This window comes from Schistocerca piceifrons, chromosome X (genome assembly GCF_021461385.2).
Source record: "Schistocerca piceifrons isolate TAMUIC-IGC-003096 chromosome X, iqSchPice1.1, whole genome shotgun sequence".
Taxonomy (NCBI): Eukaryota; Metazoa; Arthropoda; class Insecta; order Orthoptera; family Acrididae; genus Schistocerca; species Schistocerca piceifrons.
In genome coordinates this window covers 809,447,531-809,470,367 of record NC_060149.1, presented here as the reverse complement: position 1 = coordinate 809,470,367, position 22,837 = coordinate 809,447,531, and the positions used below count along the sequence as shown (strand labels likewise).

The following is a 22,837-nucleotide window of genomic DNA, read 5'->3' as shown; positions in this document are numbered from 1 at the left end:
CCAGAACTGCTGTAGCAGTGGCTTAAGACTATGTCATACACACAGGATGCAGACATTCAAATTTTCTCTTAGCTTCAGTGTAGGTCAGTCTGTCCAGCGTCTTGTACTCCACGATTTTCCTTTCTTTCTGGAGAACCCTGCAGTCAGGCGAGCAAGGCGAATGGTGCTCTCCACAGCTGACACAGATGGGAGGCAGGGCACATGGAGTATTGGGAAGTGATGGGCGTCCGCAATCTCGGCATGTGACGCTAGAAGTACAGCGGGAAAACATATGGCCGAACTTCCAGCACTTAAAGCACCGCATCAGGGGAGGGATATAGGGCTTTACATCACACCGGTAGACCATCACCTTGACCTTCTCGGGCAATGTATCACCCTCAAAGGCCAAGATGAAGGCACCGGTGGCAACCTGATTATCCTTCGGACTCCGGTCGACACGCCACACGAAATGTACACCTCACCGCTCTAAATTGGTGCGCAGCTCATCATCGGACTGCAAAAGAAGGTCTCTGTGAAATATGATACCCTGGACCATGTAAGTGATGGTTACAGAAATATCCCCCAGCTTGTCACAAGCAAGTAACTCCCGTGACTGGGCAGAAGATGCTGTTTTGATCAAGACTGACCCAAGATCTCATTTTGGACAAGCCCTCCACCTTCCCAAACTTGTCCTCTAAATGCTCAACAAAAAACTGAGGCTTCATCGTCATGAAAGATTCCCCATCAGCTCTCGAACATCTAAGGTACTGGGGCGAATAAGATCCGCTGCCATCCTTAGCATGACGTTCTTCCCATGGTGTGGCCAGGGAGGGGAATAATTTGGGGTCATACTACTGTGCATTGAATTGAGCTCATGATCGCTTAGAGACTGCTGGTGTTTCACCACCAGTAAGAGATGATGGACTACGCTTCATCATGTGCCATCTGCCCTGATGCCACCCACTCTGACCAGGGGCGCTTCCCACAGGCGCAACCCAGCCGTAGCAAAGGCCACCTGGCAGGATGGCCATTGCCGGGAGTCCCGATACCCCAGAGGATGGGCATCTACCCCTTGGCATACATAGGGAGATAATGGCGCAGGCATCAGCAGAGCGATCCCTGTGTGGTCGGGGGGCTACAACCAACAGCGTATGTGACAGCCCCACCACAACGGACTGGCTACCGAGCTGGATATCAGGTGCAAAGAAGTCCATGGTCATCGTCGACGTAGAAATTGACACTGCGTAGTGCATAGTCGAAAATGAACCCAGGAAGGTGTGCTCGCCCAAGAGATGGAGAATGGACAGGACTGCAATGCAGCAACAAGAAAGTAGGCTAAAGATCTCAATGCACAATGGACACGATCCACCTTATAAGGCACCCTTCCCCAATTGGCTCGCTCTTCGGGAAAATCCGAAGAATGGAGATCAAACCCTACAGAGGACCATCACATAAAGGCCGAAACGTGTGAAACTCCTTTCAGTCACTTCGTACGACAGGCAGGAATACCTCGGACCTATTCTAAACCCCGGACCCACAGAGGGATTTCACAACCTTTAACTGAGGAGGAAGCACGTACTGAATTATCTGCTCAAAAACTTGAGAAGCCCTCCCGTGCTCAATATTTATTTTGCAATAATACTGACCCTCTATGAGCAGTATTGACAGTCTGTACAATATATTGAAGGAGACTAGAGAGCTTTAAACAATTCTGACACACATTCACTATATGGCAATGTATATTGTACCATGTAAGGGCAGTGATGTGCAATAAACAGCAGTTCCTACTGAGATCAAGAGAAATTCAATTCAGACTGAATGAATTTCTGCAGAGAAATGAAAAAATTAGATGACAAAAGATCAGGGCGTGTGCTGGAGTATGTATATTAAAGCATCATGCAGTACTTTGTAAACAGCCACAAACTTCATTTCTCCGATGCCATATACCTCATTGTCCAAAATGGCAGAGGGAACTGAAGCCCATGTGTCATGATAGTCAGCATAAAAGTTTATTTTACTTATAGCAGTTTTCAGAATTGGCAAATAGGATCAGGGCTGCTGTCCTGTCAGCATAAATGTTTTTCTTCCTTGCACTCCACAGACACCAGATCACATAAGCTTTCAATTAGTAATCAGTAAATAATTGTTTTATTTTTTTTATTTATTTATTTATTTATTTATTTTTTTTTTTTTGCAACAGTTGTTACAGTAGAGGACACACAGAAAACACAGCATGTGTACACAATAATTTACAATTTCCTTGTTTAATTTTTAATTAGTTTTTGTTGTTTATGAAGCTGCGACAGTGAATGAGCCAGTGGCCCATTGAAACATGTACTGGAAGATTTTCAGGCTAATTTCATCTATTCTGCATAATTTCTGCTTGTGTTTTGCAAGGCAAGCAACAATACATATGAGTTCCACATTTTTGCGCACCAACATGTTCACTACAAAGGCATGAATATTGCGCAATTGTATTGTGCTGTCCTTGGCCTTGCACTTTCCTGCAATATATTGGCACAATATTACTGCGCATACATATTAAGTGTGTGAGGGCCCCGTCACAAAAGGTGTTCAATGATGTTGAAATATGGTGCCTGTTGAACTTAGCAGAGTAACAAATTATTCACATATTGATTAAACCATTCTTTAAGAATGCCACTCTTTGAATTGGGACACAATCATCTTGGAATCAAGTGTCCTCCTCATAGAACTAAGGTAGTTGAAATTCATGGGTGATCTCTGCTAGTACCCACAGTTTCATATTTTAAAACAGAGGGTTTTTTCATTACTTCGACTATGATTTGTGTGTGTGTGTGTGTGTGTGTGTGTGTGTGTGTGTGTGTTTGACTGGAGGGGGGGGGGGGGGGGGGGGTTCGGCACTGCCTATAGGTGCACTAAGGAATATTCTCATGCAAGTTATCACTTTTATAAATTCAAATTAAATTGTCTGCTAAATTTTTACAAAAAATCTACTAAAATTATTGGACGGAATGTGTACAAACTTTTACTTACATTTCCCAAAACTACAGCTCCCTGTATCCTCATCATCATCATCATCATCATCATCATCATCATCATCATCACTAGCTTCAACCTCCTGAACTACTATACTCTCTCCTGAGAGTGTCAATGGAAATCTCTTTGTGACTTCGACCGGAACAGGTGTCTGTGCCGGTATAACCAACACTTTATCATCGTTTGCCTGAAATGCACAGACCACATGAAACTGCCAAATGACATATTAAACGTATTCAACATTTTTAGTATTTATTTCAGTAAAGAAATAAGAACCACAGCAAAGTGAATTAGTAGATAAAAATGAAACACACAAAAGAAGTTAGGAAGAAAACTGACAGAAAAATATGACAAAAGTTTAAAAAAATTTGATTTCTTGTTGGTTTTATATAGTTTTATGTTATCTCACATGAAAGTGGATGAAGGTTATGTCACAATGAATTGAACTTGAAAATAGCAATACAGGAAATGTGGTGCATTCAAGGTATTCTCACACTTTTTGTTCAATTGATTTAAATATTATTATTTTGGTCTACTTAAAAATCAGTTATTAATTAGGATTCTCTCTCTCTATTACTTTTTGAAGCATTTTCTGGCAAAATTGTCTGTTCTTGTAACAGGGCACTTAACTGTTACTCCAACAACCAATAGAAGATCTCACAGCATCCTTATCACATTATACCTAATTATTCCATTTGTTTTGATTACAATCATGCTGTTTCTCCAACACAGCCACTATCAGTAAATTTATTAAGCACAAATGTATTAACAAAAGGCATCATACACCTCTCTTGTCATATACATGAGAAGAAATTAGGACATTATCATTTTTATCCATTATTCCTTGGTCATAAACCTATATAACTGCTCATAGTTTAGAAATTTTATAGATTAATACCTGATGTTTGTACTACTGCACACTGTTCTTTATCTCAGAAAAAAAAAAAAAACCTGATAAGACATCAGCCCTAGGTGACCCCACAATGCCAACCCTTCACTGTTTCACCTACTGCCTAAAGCCTCATTGAATGAAAATACTGGAAGAATATGCAAACTCAGTCATTAGTGTCAGCATTCAAAACAGGAACCAACAATTTTCCTGCAAGATGACCGGCAGCTGTTTCCAGAAAAACCAGTTTTTCTGTCAATGACACCCAGTCATAGAACATTAAAAAATACATCCACAACTTTCCCCCGTCTGCATGGATGCTGCATTTCATTTTAAACAATGCTATGGTGCCAACTGTACATCTCGTAAGCAAGTAAATGTACTGTGATAACAGAATGCGACTCCTACCTCATTAAATATAAGACAGCATACCATCACCATTAGTTTGGAATTGTAGTGGATCACTGCTGCTGTCTGTGAGAAATATTGTCACATCAAAACAAAAACACGACACTTAGAACTCAAAGCATGTTTATTATCGACACCAAAGTACCCAGACCAGAACTGATCTCCTGCATAGAGACTACAGCTATTTATACAGACATTTAATACTCCAGATTATTAAAACATTACAAACATAAGATATTTCTAGAACCTCCCAGAAATGATAAACACTAAATTACAAATAACTGCTGGTGGTCGGATCTGAACTCGTGACCAACAGCACACCCGCTGACGGTGCTAACCACTACACTACACTTCACGTGCCACAGCTCGCTTCATCATTAGTTCTCGCTGGAGCAGACTACAGCACCCTAGATCTAGATCTCGTCAACGGTCCTCCGTATGGCAGTGCTGGTGGATTCTCACGTTGTGGTCACGTCATTATATCCTCTTCACTAGTACGAGCATCGAAAGTAGCCCCTCCCTTCAAAGCTCCAGGATCCTCGAGTCGGTCTTCAGTTTTCTTGAACCTCTCACCGTCAATGTGTGTCTCTGGACTGTACCAGGGCTTCACACAGAGGACTCGTGCTTTCGTCTTCGTGACAAAGGGTTACAGTCCTCAATGTCGTACGTTATTATGCGACACACGATTAAGGATACGACGAGACCCAAACTAGGACTACAGTAACATTTTCAATAGTCTCACTATCCGCACAGGTATAAAACTCCGTACCGACTCCCCTCGGCTGTACTTCACCGGTCGGTGCTCGGCATTAAGAGTGCATTCGGTATTTAATCTGGGCATACAGGGTTCATATTCAAGCCAGCTGCTTTGCTCCTTCGGTCTTTGTAATGCGTTTCATTTAGTCATCCTGAGTATCGTCCAGCCGAAACAGGAATAGGGTATCCACAGTCGTTTTGGCCTCGCAACCACAGAACAGAAAGAAAAGTGAGAAGCTTTCAGTTTCTCGCTTCGTTCAGTCGTGTGCGAATGTCACTACAGGCAGTACCGATCCCACTTTCTCTGTTCCGTGTCGACGTACATCGAGACCGTACCTGCCAACCTGTTACTAAAGTGTACTGCGAGGCCATTCGCGTGTGGAAGGCGTGCAGGATTTTCCCGGTCAGCCTCGATTTTCTAATGTTCTGTCAGCACGTCCGTAACTGAGAAATACTTTGCTCCGTCGAAGAAGTCCAGGGTGTCATCGACACACAGCAATGGACAGACATCTTCCTTTGTGATATTGTTCAGTACCCGAGATCTGACACAGAAATGCCATGTGCCATCTTTGCTCTTCACAAGGACCGTCGGAGAACACCATTGAAGAGGACCGAGAACACACTAAACATTCAATGATGTTACCTCGCAGCATCATCTCCACTTCCTCCGGGATCATCCGTCATTCTACCAGAGAAACTTTATACGAGTGCTGGCCAATCGGTGAATTATCCTTAGTGTCGATACGGTGTTTTACCGTAGACTGCTTCCCTGGCTGCTCTTCACTCGGGATTTGAAAGCGTCCGAAAACTGATGCAGAAGGACCACAACTGACACTGTCCCTCGGTGACGTCAGGTCCTATCGGCAGTTCGATACTAGCTTCCTTCCCTCTGTCGTCTGTAGTGGCAGTAGAGCAAGTTTCTTCACCGGTGTCACTAAGCTGACCCTCCTGGACTGGTTCGGCTATCTCTGAGCACATACCTTTAGGGACGAGTTGTGGCTGCTCGTGACACTCCTCGCCCATCTAGAACGCTTACTGTCACTACCGGTTTGTAGATTTCTTTCGGGAGATGTCTCGACGTCGAGGAAGGGGTAACGACGACTTTGGTGGTGAACAAATGCCCGGAAGCAATCTTTGTTATCTGTGGTTGTTGAAATAGCTTTATCAGTCTGGAGCTCTGATCTTCCACACTGTGATGCCTGCAGCAAGTTTCCCCTGAAAATAATATTGTGACTTTGTTCTGTTTAAATGACAAATTTTAAAGGCTGTGTTCTGTTATCTATAGTTATTCCTGCAATACATGTTCCTGTCAGCTACACATATTTCCTTTTTGTGACTTCCAGACAATTATTTTCATATCACAGAATGCAGTATTCTTTAGCTAGCAATAAGCATCTGACATAACAGAAAAAGAAGCCCCAGAGTTCACTAGCACCTGACACAGTTGGCCGTGAATGATGTCAGTGAGTTTTCCTGACATCTCGAGAACTGTTGTCCGCAGACGATTTTCATCTGTGGCAGCCTTTCGGTGGTTAGCCGAGTGGCCGATACCTCCGTACAGTGACAGGAAATGCCTATGGCGTGTTGGGGAGTGACCCATTGTGGATACAGTGATTAGCTTCGGTCCACAGATCGACTGTAATCGTTTGCAGTTGACTGGTACGAATAGCACTGTTGTGATTGCTGATGTCTTGTGGCATAATAGTCATCTAATAGTCTTCTTCCACTGCAGTAGCATACAAAGTATCCACGCCACCAACAGTGAAAACAAACTGTTTGTTGTCCTCCACCCTCAAATGTCTGTTCTTCTGCAGGGCATTTTACATGGTGGATTAGTTGGTTGTACCTGTGTTAGTTGGATGCTGGGTTATCATCTGACAACAGCAACATAAGTCCAAGTCCATTTTTCATGGCACATCCCACAGGTGGTGGAGATTAGTGTCAAAGAACAATACACTTCTCCTTCAACATTTTCTATTACCTCCTGATGTATGGGGTCTACATTACTGGTCACCAATTCTTGAGTGTACTTGGTCTGACAGTTCTGGCTGCCACAAAATGCTGTCTCTCTTCTCTTACAATCTGGTATATGAGAGTAGTGAGATCATGGTGGTCTTCTCTAACTTCCACAGGGACTACTTTCAGGAATCAACCCTCTTCCTTTCTATTGCTTTTCCTTGATGTGCTTGTACCACTTGATGAATTCTTCTGTTGTTGTAACATTCTGTTGATTGTCACCAAAAGTTTCTTTCAGTTCAGCCTGAAATTCATCCCTGGTATTGAGCTCATCTTCTTTGTTTTATTTATTTATTTATTTATTTATAATGTATTTTACATGTACTGCATAGGACCATATTAAGTAGCAAATCTCCATGGTCATGGAATGAAGTCAGTATATGAAATTGACTTCAGAAAAGCAATAACACAAAAAATAAAATACACACAAATCCCATGCAGATGACAAGCTGTGAGTATATACTAGCATAATCAACAATATAATACAGAATTAACTTAATTGTTTTCCAGGAACTCCCTGAAAAATTGAAAAGAGTGAGCCATGAGGAAAGTCTTCAGTTTAGACTTGAAAGTGCAAAGATTACTGCTACGATTTTTCAATTCTTGTGGCAGCTTACTGAAAATGAATGCAGCAGAATACTGCATGCCTTTCTGTACAAGAGTCAAGGCGCAATACAAATGCAGATTCGATTTCTGCCTATTAGTTGCTAATTCTCGGAATACGCTCATATTGTTAACAACAAACGACACTAAAGAAAATATACACCCATTAAAAAAAGTTAAGCACATAATTGGTTCTCGCATCTCAAAATAAGACAGATATCTTATACTGTATTTTTTGATGTCACGGAGTATTATGCAAATGAAAGCTATACATTGTCTTGGAACCAATTATGAAATGAAAAAGGAACATTTGGGGAAAAAAGTTGCAATGACCTCCAACATCAAAAATCATTAAATGATTTGTATAGCACACTGTTCAGTAATGCGTAGGTCCTCAACAAACCCTCAGGCACTCTTGAATGGGACAGGGCGCGCTCAGTACCAAATCATTGCAGGCCTCTTGGGACGTTTGTCCCACTCCTCAATGGCAGCATTCCTGAGAGCTTCAGTCATTAATGGAGGATACTGACGACTAGAAATCACTCTTTTGAGCACGCTCCATGTATGCTCTATGCAGTTATATCAGGGGAGCATGCTAACCAATCCATTCCTCAGATCTCACATGCTGTCAGATACCAACACACACTGTAAAGTCTCTGCAAAACAACTGACTATGGGTTGTAGAATGTTGTTTTCATACACTGCAGTAGTCATGTTGCCTTCAATTGGAATGAGTGGTGTGCGGTGGCCCTACACGATACCTGGCCATAATAAAATTGTTGGTGACATTCCACAGTCATTTAGAGATGTCTATATTCCCCTTTTCGCCTCCATATGCGAATAGAGTTGTTGTCAGGATGCAAGCCTATTTGCAATTCACCTGTTAACAGCATTTTGGTCCATTGGAGTCGTGTCCAAGGTTCACGTGCTCTAGCCCCTCTTACGCAAGCACCCCTGTGATGTGGACGGAGTGCTAGAGTCTTGAGAGGTCTTCAGCTGTATGAACCACTATCATAAAGTCTGTTGTGCACAGATTGGGTCCTTGCGGTAACCCCCGTGGCTTCTTGAAGCTCATGGCACAGAGTAGTCACTCTCCTTATAGGGTGTCTCTGTGCAGATATCATTACATACCGGTCCTGAGCTGCTGTAGTTTTGCGTGGACGGTCTTCGCGATGTCGATCCACTATTGAATCCATTTCCTGGAACTTTCCCACAGTCTGGAGACAACACTTTGATTAACATGAACAATATTCACAATGTCAACTTGTCTTGTGTTTAATCCCATCTATGTGACAATTTTGATACAGTCTGCCATGGAGAGCCTGTGCTGAGGCATTCTGCTGCATTAAGAGGCACACGGACAACTGTGCATTCATAGCTCTGGTGTACTGTATTTGTTTACAAGCCGTGATTGCACTGCCCCTGATGAGGCAAAGTGGCAACGACAAATGAGTTCACATTATGCACACAACCACCTTCCTACATACACATAAAAGGAACGCCCATGAGGGAAAGTGGCAACGACAAATGAGTTCACAACATTTACACAACCACCTTCCTACATAAACACAAAAGTAATGCTCATAGTGATTATTGGTAGGTAATTTGCAAATATGCTTAACTTTTTATGATGTGTGTATATATTGAGATGCCAATGTCAAAGTTTCAAGGCTCCTGAACAGGGTCGACAAGAGATTCTCAAACTTACACAACATATTGATTGAACTCTCTTTTCTAAGCCAAAAATACTCTACAATACAATGTCATAGGTCACAAGTGAATGGAAATAAGCAACGTAGACTAATTTTCATGTTGGGCTATCACTTACTTCAGATACTGTTCTAATGGAAAATATAGCAGCATTAAAAGTAAATACATAAAACAGCAACCAGTCACTTTTTTGAAATATTTATTTATTCATTCCATGAACTGGTTTCCAAAACTTTTGAGGCTCATCTTCAGATGGTTTTCCAGAAGTCACATAACTATTTCAAGCATAATGCTGGGCGCTAGTTTGCAACAGTATGGGCAGCTTTTGTTGTTAGTATCTATTTGACTGCTTCCATTGTGATGGCCAGTTCATCCCACATCACTCAGTTTTACACAATATTGCGCATATACACTGTGATAATGAAACCTTGCCAGCATCTAGCATGTGCATACATATTGTGGGAAAGTGAGTGTTGTGGTACCAACTGGTCATCACAATGGAAGCAAACAGATGGATACTAACAACAAAAGCGGCCCATACTGTTGCAAACCAGCACCCAGCATTATGCTTGAAATAGCTATGCAACTTCTGAAAACCATCTGAAGATGAGCCTGAAAAGGCTTGAAAACTGGTGCATGGAATGAATAAATAACTATTGCAAAACAGTGATTGGTTCCAGTTCTGTGTGTTTACATTGAATAAACAGTCACAGGTTCTAAAACATCTTTAATGGTTGAACTTAATCAGTAGTAGCATTCAATTTTTGAACAAAATCCTACCCACGGGCTTTCCATGACAACTTACCATCTATCTGAATACCTACAGATTTAAATTGTCCAGACTCACTAATCATATGCCCATTCTGTGTAATCAAAATGTCAGTTTTTGTTGAATTGTGTGTGGTGAGTCTGATGCGGACATATAAGTACCAATTTGTTGGCAAGGTATTAGTGTGGCATTCGTGTCTTTCTGACATTCGTGCAGTAAATGCAGAAAGGTAAACAATGGCAACATTATTTCCCAATGCGTCCAAACAGGATCAACGCGGTGGTTTTCTTTTCTTAGCAACGGAAAAACACATACCAGTAAACACATACCGGTAGACATCACATCGGAGAATGAAGAATATTTATGAAGCAGCATGTCCGTCAAAAACCACTGTTGTCTAATGGTGTGTGACAAAGGGTGCTGTTACTTCATGGTAACGCATGTCCCAATATTGCATAGGGGTCATTCCCCATCAAATCATCCAGAAATTTTAGGAAATGACACCCATTGTCAAGCAAATCCTTGAAATTTTGGGTAGCAGAAGTTTACCTAGATATATTCACATTTTCAAAATGTAAATGTTGTAGGTAAATTACTTTTTCACTTATCACAAAAAGAAGTTGTATAGATTCAGGAATTCAGGCTTTCATAAACGAGCTCCTTTATAATTTAAAAATGCAATAGTTTGTACAGTTTTTGCAGTGGAAACTTGATTTTTTTTTAGTTAAGCCTTTAACTGCTCTGGACGCGTTTATGCACGCCACCAGTCCTCCTACCTGGTACTCTGAACATGTCTACGCGTAGACACGTTCACAGTACCAGATACAAGGACTGGTATTATGACTGAAGCATTATGGAAAGTACAAGTAGGCAGTCTTTTCTTGGACAGTATCTGCAAGATATATGTGATAATGCCCTGACTTGTGTGAATGAACTGACTAGTGAAGAATAAGAGCTTTTATTATGGCGAAGCAATGGTCATTCATACTGTGATTTAAGTGTTTCGCGTGTGTGTGTGTGTGTGTGTGTGTGTGTGTGTGTGTGTGTGTGTGCGTGCGTGTGTGTGAAACACAAAGACAAGTACCTGCACAGATTCTCTCTACATAAGAAAATTTGCTGTATTCTCTCTATTTAAAAAAAACTATCCTGAAAGCAAAGTATGATTCTCAAAATTTGCTTCTCTTCGACCAAAACAATGTATGCTTGCAGGATCATCAGGAACACGTACCGTATGTGTGTGCATTTACCACCAAAATGTTAAATTGCTTCTAAATTCCATTTCTATTAGGAAACATACCAAGATATAATTAAAATAATAACATGTTATATAAATAACAGAGTCTTTATGCTTCATCTGTGTGAAAAATGCCCCACCAGTTCATTGCTTCAAACTCACCTAGAAAATGAAATAGAAGACTATGCTCCTGATGAGATGGTTCAGTACAGTCAATGGGTATCAACTCATAGAATGACTAACTGTTCACATCACTTCTCTATCAGTATCCTGCGACAAACTAAGAAAATTGAAAAATTCCTTCACACTCCTATTTCTCAATCACAGTCTGATTATATGAAATGAAGAAGGATCAGTGTTAACTTTAATGGATTTCAGTGAAACTCTCAATTTTGTTGTTAAAGATGAAGTACATTGGATCAATGGCAGCTGCACTCTTCACACTGTCCACGTATATTACAAAAAGGACAAACAGTTGCATGCAAAAAGTATTTATATTGTTTCTGATGACCTAGAACATGATGTTGCCTTGGTTTACCAGCCTCAGAAACTGTATTGAATTTTTTTAAGTGTGAATTTCCTGAAATTCATCTTGTGTATGTTGAATATTTCACTGATGGCTGTACTACACAATATAAAAATTGTAAGAATTTCAGAAATATCTGCTACCACGAACACAACTTCAACGTAAAGTGCAGCGGGTCATTTTTTGCTACCTGCCATGGCAAATCTCCCTGTGATTGTACTGGTGGCAGTGTTGAAAGACTTGTCACAAAAACAAGTTTGCAAAGAGTTTATAAAGATCAAATACTTACAGCTTCACAGGTATTTGAATTCTGTCACGAGAACCTGCAAGGCATTTCAATTCTCTTTGTTTCAAAAAATGAAATGGTACAAGCAAGACACTATCTTTCTCAGCACTTCCCAAGTGCAAAAACAATTACTGGAACACGATCTATGCATTACATTGTACCAATATCACCAACCAAGATTGGAGCAAAAAGGCTGAGCTGTGATACAGATTTTAGTATTGTGGATGATTTCTCAGATGCACTTCTGCCACTAAGGCCAGAATGCACTGTGCAGCCCAACTGCTATACTGCATGTGCATGAGACTCTTCTTGGTATTTGGGAATTGTTGAGAAGGTTATTTGTGAAGGATATGTTACAGTAAGGTTCATGCATCACCGTCCTCCTATTGGCCTGATAATGATATTTGTGATGTTTCTTTCTCTCATATTCTGTGTGAAGTTGATATCCCCACAGCAACATGCCGTACTTATTCTCCGAGCAAAGAGTCCTCAAAGTTGGTGGAAGAAAAGGGGTTCTAATACAAAAAAATATTATCTAAGCATTGAAAGGTCTCATCACGTGTAGTTCTGAATCAACTTGAATGCAGATTGCAGCACCAGCATTTTGTGCAGTATTGACAGTATTGGTTTTTGACAAAATGTTTAAATATTATAAACAAAATGCTATGTCTTTCTACATTGAGTTAATTTGGTTGTGACAGAGGTAAGAAAGTGTTCATATGTCATGTACTGTACAAGTTGCCCCATATTTTATAAAGTGTAATTTTCTTTCATATATTGCAATTTTCCTTCAATTTGGATATTGTTATGTGTACTTATGTGTGTACGTAGTCCCCCCCCCCACCCCCCCCCCCCACCCCCCCCCCGGCCACCCAGCCAAATGATAAGCAAGCTTATTACTCGGGATAACTATGTTGCCAGGAACCCAACGAAAATCAACCAAATTAGCAGCATCACCATGATCACGAGAAGACTGGGGATGGCAGAGACCAAGAGGTGGCAGGAGAAACACCGACCAATAGCCTGAAGGCCACTCTTTCAGTCCTTACATAACAAAACCCGGCTGAGGGAGGACCATTTAATAAAGCAGAGGACCTAATAGGTGGCCATCAATTCCGCAGTAAACATCCCATACTTGGCAGTCAAGAGATGGTATTCAGTGTCAAAAAAGATGTGAAGGCATATCCAATATGATCAGTGGATTTAGAGCCATCTGTGTAAAAAACCATGGCATCCTGAAACACCCATAAGAGCCTTCAGAACAAACAGTGAGACACCACTGGAATGATGGAGGCTTTCAGTCCCTGGAAGAGATTCATCTGAATCCATGACAGAGGAACTAACCAAGGGGGTGTGGTCACGAGGAAACATGGGGAAGAAGACAAGGAAGGGAGAGGGAAGTTACAGTGGAGCAAAGTGAGATGGAGCCCAACCTGTAAACCCACCCGAGGGCGGGCGACTGCCTGATTCAGTGAAACGACCAGAATAAGAAGGATGAGCAGGGTAAGAGCAGATAGTGACGGCATAGGAAACCAGGGGCTGGGACTGCCAAATCTAAAGGGGAGGGATCCCAGCATCAACCAGAAAACTATCGACAGAGCTAATGCGAAAGACACCAGTGGCTAAATGGATACAAGGCAGTGACCCGGGTCCAAGTGGAGCACCATGGAAGGGGCAGTTGATCCGTAAGCTTGACAACCATAGTCCTGACAAGACAGAACTAATGCCTAGTAAAGGCGGAGAAGGATAAAACAATCAATGCCACAAAAGGTATGGGCAAGTAAGCGAAGAACATTGAGTTTACGAAAAGAGCCAAACTTCAGATTATGACTATGGGGCAACCAAGTAAGCTCGTTATCGAAAAGAAGACTCAAGAAATGGAACTGGGGGACCGTGGTCAGGTGTTGTACATCGATGTAGAGTTCTGGATCACGACGGACCATAGTAGGATGACAGGAATGCACCATCCTTGACTTAAGGAGAGATAATTGAAAACCATGTAGGTGTGTCCATATGAAAGCACGCTGGATGGCCCCCAGCAACTGTCATTCTGCAGAGGCCACTGAGTGGGAGTTAGCCCAAATACAGAAAACGTCCACATGAAGGGCAGGGGTGAGCAATGGTCTGACAGAAGCCACAAGTCCATTAATAGCAATTACAAGAAAGACACCTTATATTCAGACCAGTGGAACGCCATTCTCCTGAGTCCGCAGAGAGCTGAGAACAGTGTCAACACAGACTCTGAATGACCAGTGGGACAGGAACTAACGAATAAAAATCAGGAGGGAGGCCCAAAGATCCCACTCATGGAGAGTAAGGATGATGTGATGGCACCAACCTGTGTCAGAGGCCTTATGAAGATTGAAGAAAACTGCAACAAGATGAAGGCACTGAGAAAAGGCCTCCAGAACTGTGGCTTCCAATCGAAGCAGATGAGACCATCTCTCCCAAAACTAGCACTGGTGGGGAGATAAAATGTTCCAAGATTCAAGGACCCAATTGAGCTGACGAGCCACCATCCATTCTAGTAATTTGCAGGGGATACTGGTCAGACTGCTGGGCCGATAACTATCAAGGGATGATATATCCTTGCTAGGCTTAAGGACAGAAACCTCAGTAGTCTCTCCACTGAGAGGAGAAAATGCCTCAGAGCTAAATATGATGGATCTGTAGAAAGGCCAACTTTAAGGGCAAGGACGGAATGGAAGGCTGCGGTGTGTAGCCCACACCCACGATGAAGAACCAGAAGAACACACAGAGGGTACAGAGAGCATTCCCAAAACACCCGTTTGCTCAGGTTGTGTAAGTAACGGGCTTTGGCGCAAAGGAAATACGGAGGACAGGTGCCGCTTCAGATGTTGCAAGGTGCTACAACAATTGCAAACAGTGGTGGCAATAGCCATGCTCTGCCATGGAACTGGCCAATGGTGACTGGTGCCCATCAAGTGGGAACAGCAATGCCCGCAGCACAGACTTTCTCATCTGACACATCACGGACGACAACCTGACAAAGAAGGTGGAAACACGACACGGGAGGTATACAGAGGACAATGACAGAAATCTCAGCAGGGAAACCTGGTCATCAGGTTGTGGGGAGGGAATGAGAGAACCAACGGGAAATGGTCACTACACAGAGGTCATCATGTGGCGACCAGGAACGAAGGAGGAGAGGGGAAGGGAGGAAATCAGTGGCAGAGGTGCCACATGCAGCACTAAAAGAGTAGGAGAACCATCATGAAGATGACACAGGTCATGGTCTGCAAGAAACTGGTCGAGGAGGAACGCCTGACTAGATGAAGAAGCACTGCCCCACAAAGGGTGATAGGCACTAAAATCCCAAGGAGGAGGAAGGGAGGGGTGAGTTGCCGGAGAGCATTTAGGGCAGCAGATATAGGTGGCCTGGCAGGGAGTGAGATAGAGATTGCAAACTGTGATGGCAGAGAACAAGTGGACCCAAACGGCAACCGCTTCCAATGTGGTATGAATGAGACCCATGTACTAACAATATCCATACAGACCAACATGCAGACACCCTCAGAAGCCCTCAATGGGCCAACCTGGTTCTGACAGAAAGCACAGAACTCAGCAAGGGACAGTGAGTGAGCATTAGTAAAATGAGATTCCTCAAGAACAACACAAGCTGACGAGTGAAAGGCAATACGGGATTGCAACTCTGGGAGGTGAAGGTAGTATTCGTTACAGTTCCTCACTGAGCGGGTATCTAAATGGGAGTTGAATGGGCTGGAGCCAGTCACGTCACATAAATTAGATGTCAGACTCAAGTTGTGAGCGGGGGAGATGACACCTAAGGAGACATTGTAGGAGGGGGCCTTGTCCTGGTATTTGTGTTTTCTCTTCTTCTCTTTCATAGGTTGAGGAGGGCAGAGCACAGAGGGAGAGCACGATTTGAAAGATCCAGAACTGAGAAAGAGGAGGCAACCTTGGGGCACACAGACTGTATGTCCTGTAGCCGAGTTGTGGTAGCTGATGCTGATAGGAGGGGTCACGGGAGAGACACCCGTCACTCTTGGGTGCTGAAGAAGGGAGGCACTTCTATGAGCGAGGAGGTGGAGTGGCACCCAGAAGGCAGAGCGTGAGAACCACAGGGGAGGGGCCAAGCAGAGGGGGCAGGACTCTGATAAGAGAGACATAAGAGGGCGAAAGGATATAACAGAGGCAAAAGTTGAAGACATCAACACATCATTGATCCAGGACCTTATAGTCTTTTATCTTCCTTTCATTCTTGTAAGCTGGGCAATCTAGTGAGCACGAAGTGTGATGGTCATGACAATTTACGGACACGGGTAGCAGAACACAGGGGCTCCCCCCATGAAGTGGGTGGCCACAGCCACCACATAGAGGGTCTGCTGTACATTGGGAAGGCATGTGCCTGAAACCCAAGAACCAAAAGCAACTCGTGGGTGGCAGGCCATACAGGCTCACGTGACACCAATCTCACATAACCTTGACCTCTTGAGAGGGTATCTCCCCAAAAAGCCAGAATAAAGGCGGCGATATTGGTGTGGGCATTTTTACGAGCTTTCTGCACATGTTAAACAAAATGAACACACCATTGTTCCAGATTAGCCTGCAGTTCCTCATCAGTTTGAAGGATAAGGCCCCTATGGAAAATGACTCCCTGGACCATATTCAGAGACTGGTGATGTGTAACAGACAGCAGGACATTGCCAAGATGATCACAAGCAAGAATAGCTGCAGATTGGGTGGAAGAAGAACCTTTGATCGACAGGGAACCCAACTGCATTTTCCACAAAAAATAGCGCATTTGTGGGGGTGAATATGTCCCTGTCCATCCTAGTGCAGACCCAGTAGCAGGGAAGGTGTTTCAGTCCAAGCCGGCGAGCCTGGACCTCCTCCCAGGGTGTGGCCAGCGAAGGGAAGGTGGCAGAATCATAAGAAGCAGCATTCAATGATACATTACCACTTTAAGAGACGGCCATAGGAGAACGGCCAGGTTTTTGGAGCTCGATATGCCTCTTGTGCAAAGTATTCACCTCGATACCACTCACTTCGATCAGGGGCTCTCCCCATGGACGCCACCCAGCCATAACAAGAAGCATCTGGTATGGTGGCCATAGCAGTGAGTTCTGATTCTCCTGAATAACAAGCAACCACTCCTAGGCACATATGAGGAGGCAACAGCTCAGGCATCAGAAGTGTGTCCTGTGTTGTCAAGGGGGTCAGTCAGATGGGTACATAACAGTCCCACCACACGCGCTGGCTAGACGTGCTGGTGATCGAAGTGGAGGGGGGCTACGGCAGGGAGGGAAGAGAGGAGGGAAGTGGGCAGAGGAATCCATGCCATAGACACTAAGGAGGGAGTTCTTTCCCAAATGGCTCACACTACAAACAGAAAATTTAGATGTAAATGGAAGGAGGATAACTGCAGTCAGCTGCAGTGGGACATTAAGTGGAATCATCTTAATGTCCCTGTGCAGCTGACAGCAGTGACCGCCCTTCCATTTACAAATAGTGTTCACAGTTGCAGTAGCTATGTGGTGTGTGTTCTTTTGAAGGAACAAACACTACGCATTCACGTAAGTCTGGATGGGCAATGGATCCACTTTCTTCAGTGTGAATGCACGAAATACATCTGACCTCCTGTGGGAAACTGAGTAGCGACGGGAGTATAATTGACAGTGACTGCAGATAGGTACCACTTGGCGGGAGTGTGGATTGGCCGTGAGACGTACCAAAGTAGTTCACGCAGTTGCGATAATGCTGTGTCCCGGATGCCGCAATGGTTATCGCACCTCCCTAGTAAGCAGGAGATCCCGGGCTCAAATACCGATCCAGTACACATTTTCGCTCGATGCCGCCGATTCCACTTAATGTCCCCTTCCAATTACATATAGTGTTCACAGCTGTGGGATCTGTGTGGTGTCTGTTGCTTCAAAAGAACAGACACTACACATTCATATAAGAAAATTTAGAAGTGGGGTCAAACCACAAAGAGGGACCAATAACGCCAAAAAGGATGAAAGAGAAAAAGCGAGGGAAACAAAACTGCAAGGAATACAGGAAACCAGATGGATAGCCAGGTCGACGTAAATAAGATAATCGAGGAAGGGGGAGGAGATGGCAGCGGGGAAGGAGAGAAGGCAGTGGAAGGACACGGGGAAGGAAATGCAGCCCAGGAAGGAAGAATGGTCTGCAATAACTTGGGGCCCTGTGAGCACCATGCACGAACTCATGGAAGAATTCTGAGCCCCCTGGGGCATGTTAGTTGAAATGTGCAGGGGCAGTGGGTTACCAAATAATGAGGCCAGGATGATTATGGGACTGGATGATGTGTTTTCAAGATGACTCATCTGCAACTATTGCTTGGTAGTCATACTGCGTTTGCAGCAGAGTAATGGCTGCTTTCACAGGTTGCCTGGCTTCTGATGGGGTAGGAAATGCTTGTGACAGGACTGGAGGAGGTGGTGGTGCAGGGTGGATGGATTGGGCAGGTTTTGCAGCTTTGTCTGCTACACGGATACAATCCCTGTGTCAAGTGGTTGGGAGTGGCATAGGGATGGACTACCATGTTGTGTAGGGTGGATAGGTGACAGAACACTACTTTAGGAGGGGTAGGAAAGATCTTGGATAGAATGTCCCTCATTTCAGCGTAGGATGAGAGATAATCAAAGCTCCGGGGAAAGGTATATTTCAGTTGCTCCAGTCCAAGGTGATACTGGGTGACAAAGGGGGCAGTTCTTTGTAACTGATTTTTGGGGTGGTGGAAGGATTGAGGGTGTGTGAGGATATGGCACAGGAAATCTGTTCATTGACTAGGTTCAGTGGGGTGGGGGTGGGGTTGAAACTTATCTACATTCCTTCACAACCTTAACGCCTTTTCCTCCCCTACGTTTCACCTGGTCCTTCTCTACCAAACATGTACCCTTCCTGCATGCTGACATCCACCTCTGACGGCTCCATCCACACTTCTGTCCACATTAAACTGACTAACCACCAACGATACTTGTATTTCAACAGCTGTTATCCCTTCCACAAGAAAAAATCCCTCGCATGCTGCGTAGCCACCCAAGGATGACATATCTGCAGTGGTGAGAACCCCCTTGCTCAACATGCTGAAGCCTTCACAAAGGTTTTCACAGACACATGATACAACCCCCATCCCCAAACCTAGTCCACAAACATATTTACTGTGCCATTGCCTCACACATCCCCAATCCTACCACAATCCCTACAAGTCAGTTACAAAGCAGCACTTCCCTTGTGAACCTGCATCACCCTGGCTGGAACAATGGAACCATATCCATCGCCAGGGCTATGATTATATCTCATCCTGCTCTGAAATGAGGGACATCCTACCAGAGATCCTTCCCATCCCTCCTAAAGTGGTGTTCTGTCGCTCACCCAAACTACAGAACAGCCTAGCCCATCCCTATGCCAACCCTAACTCCCAACCCCATGATACAGGGATTATATCCCTGTGGCAGACCAAGGCCCAATCCAAGCACCCAGCAAGTTCTACCCCCATCACAACCACTGCATCTGCCGCAAAACAGCTTTGGCACCATTAGTCTATTTTGTGTGTGTGTGTGTGTGTGTGTGTGTGTGTGTTTTATACTCTAACTCTTCAATGGATAACTACAAAAATCTGCAAGTGTTCTTTCTTTTGTCTGTGCCTGTCAACATCCCAACACTTCTGCTTTTTGAGTGGTCTTTAATCCTAAAGTTTAAGTTCTTTATGTGATGTAAATTTCAACAATTCCATTTCAACTAGTTTTCCACTATAATTATTAGCTTTTTACCTCCTTATATGAAATACCCTTGTTTATGACAATGTGAACTTAAGTTTTCTTCCTGAAATATAAAAATGGATTGTTATCACATCAAGGAACTAGTTATATTTAAAAACAAAGATGATGTGACTTACCAAACAAAAGTGCTGGCACGTCGATAGACACACAAACAAACACAAACATGCACACAAAATTCTAGCTTTCGCAACCAGCGGTTACTTCGTCAGGAAAGAGGGAAGGAGTGGGAAAGACGAAAGGATGTGGGTTTTAAGGGAGAGGGTAAGGAGTCATTCCAATCCCAGGAGCGGAAAGACTTACCTTAGGGGGAAAAAGGGGGTATACACTCGCACACACACACACACATATCCACCCGCACATACACAGTCACACAGTTTTGTGACTGTGTATGTGCGGATGGATATGTGTGTGTGTGCGCGCGCGAGTGTGTGCCTGTCCTTTTTTCCCCCCTAAGGTAAGTCTTTCCGCTCCTGGGATTGGAATGACTCCTTACCCTCTCCCTTAAAACCCACATCCTTTCGTCTTTCCCTCTCCTTCCCTCTTTCCTGACGAAGCAACCGCTGGTTGCGAAAGCTAGAATTTTGTGTGCATGTTTGTTTTTGTTTGTGTGTCTATCGACGTGCCAGCGCTTTCGTTTGGTAAGTCACATCATCTTTGTTTTTAAATATATTTTTCCCACGTGGAATGTTTCCCTCTATTATATTCAAGGAATTAGTTATATAGTAATATCTACATCTACATCCATACTCTGCAAGACATCTGATTGTGTGTGGCGGGGGGTACCTTGAGTACCTCTATCGGGTTCTCCCTTCCATTCCAGTCTCTTATTGTTCGTGGAAAGAAAGATTGTCAGTATGCCTCTGTGTGGGCTCTAATCTCTCTGATTTTATCCTCATGGTCTCTTCGCGAGATATACGTAGGAGGGAGCAATATACTTTTTGACTCCTTGGTGAAGGTTTGTTCTCGAAACTTCAACAAAAGCCTGTACCGAGCTACTGAGTGTCTCTCTTGCAGAGTCTTCCACTGGAGTTTATCTATCATCTCCGTAACGCTTTCGAAATTATCTGACTTAAAGAAAAAAATTCAGTATGTTCTTTACATGATGAACCAGAGCAATAGTTTTAAAATTAAGTTTACGTTAAATGGATCACAGTTTTCATTTAAATTATACAACTTATCCTGAATCTGAAACTGGTTTTGGTGAAGCATGCTAATATCTGAAAAACAGCTGTTATCAGGAAACGGAAAGTATAACAAGGAAGAAGCCTGCAAGCATTATATCAACCACTCTATGTTGCTGCTAACTGGAGTTTAATTTTAATTTCCACAACTGTGTGGAAATTAATTTTTATAACAACAAAATTGGAAGAAACTGAATGAAGAAATTTTGAGAAAAGAAGAAAATGAAGCTCACTGCCAACAAAGCTTAACATGATCTGAACTGACACCAACACAGGAAATAATAATAATAATAATAATCAGGTTACCTTGCATTCGGAAGGCGGTTGCACTCAGGGACTGTTATATTAACTTGTAAATTGTAGACTGCACCAATTGGTCATCCTTTTTAAATTTTATTATGCAGATCTACATTTCGGCTAGAAGCTAGCAATTCTCAATGCACTGTTATTTTCACTCAAAGGATGTAAGTCCCTGTTGATCGGGCTTCACCCACGAAATCTAGATCTGTATAATAAAATTTAAAAAGGATGACTGATTGCTGCAATCTATAATTTACAAATAATAATAATAATAATAATAATAATAATAATAATAATAATAATAATAATAATAATAATAAAGTATTTACGCACACCAACCATTCAAAACCACTCAAGAAGTTCCTAACTGCTTATATTCACATGGAGATCATGTGATGATATAGGACTAAATCAGAACTACACTAACTGAGTTCCTTACCTTCATAAAAATTGATTTTGTTACAACTGGGATATCATATGATAGATGATCACAACCTGGGTCAAATGGTTCTTTCAGATAACTACCATGCTTCGCAGCACCCAGGGCAATCAGTTCATCAGGATTTACACTACATAATAACTCTGAATTGGGAAACATTTCTGACACAGATTGCTGAATTATTGGGATTTTCACAGATCCACCGCACAGGAGCACCTAAAAGAAATATTTCAGAATTCTGTAGTACACTCATAACATTAGTAGAAATAAGAAAAGGTCTGAAAAGTTAAATAGACATACAAGAGGGAGCTTATGTAACTAGTAATATAAATCTTACTCTGGTCAATATAGTAATTCTTAAACAATTCAGTAATTTGTAATCAAACAATGGAAACTCCAGAAAAAAATATCAGCAATGTAGGAAAAGACAGATTGCTACTTACTGTGAAGAAGAAACAACAAGTTGCAGACAACACAATTAATAGACACTCACTTATAGCTTTTGGCCACAGCTTCATAAGTAATAGGCAAAACACACCACACACACACACACACACACACACACACACACACACACACAGCCACCATTTCCAGCATCTCGGACCACAATGCTTATGGTAAGTAGCAATCTGTCAGTAATTTGTAAGCTATTTAGCATAACTATAACAGAGTCATGCTGTTTCACTTTATGGATCATTCTGTCCCAAAACTGACGCAGAACAATATATTTCAATAACCAGGTGCTACAATGATGCATCCGTCAGGAAACGAATTCTTGTATACAAATGCTGGAAAACAATAGCGCGCCGTCCACTAAGACAAATCTCATACAAACATTATACAAAATCTCAGGCAGAATCATGGACGTATATTAAAGGTGGATGATGTACAAAAAGTGCAAATGGATGATGAGAGATCGTTCATTTACTTGCT

At 42.8% G+C, this 22,837-nt stretch overlaps 1 protein-coding gene across 2 annotated transcripts in view; it reads right to left on the bottom strand.

The window, feature by feature from the left end:
- LOC124721988 (heat shock 70 kDa protein 14-like) overlaps window positions 1-22,837 on the bottom strand; it is a 200,139-nt gene that overhangs the window by 5,503 nt on the left and 171,799 nt on the right. The window contains exons 7-9 of one of the 2 annotated variants that reach the window (XM_047247160.1): window positions 21,905-22,120; window positions 4,295-4,360; window positions 2,995-3,184 (exon numbers count right to left, since the gene is read on the bottom strand). In XM_047247160.1, the coding sequence (XP_047103116.1) occupies window positions 2,995-3,184; window positions 4,295-4,360; window positions 21,905-22,120 (472 nt within the window). The remainder of the gene's footprint in view (window positions 1-2,994; window positions 3,185-4,294; window positions 4,361-21,904; window positions 22,121-22,837) is intronic. The other variant, XM_047247161.1, reaches the window with a different exon arrangement.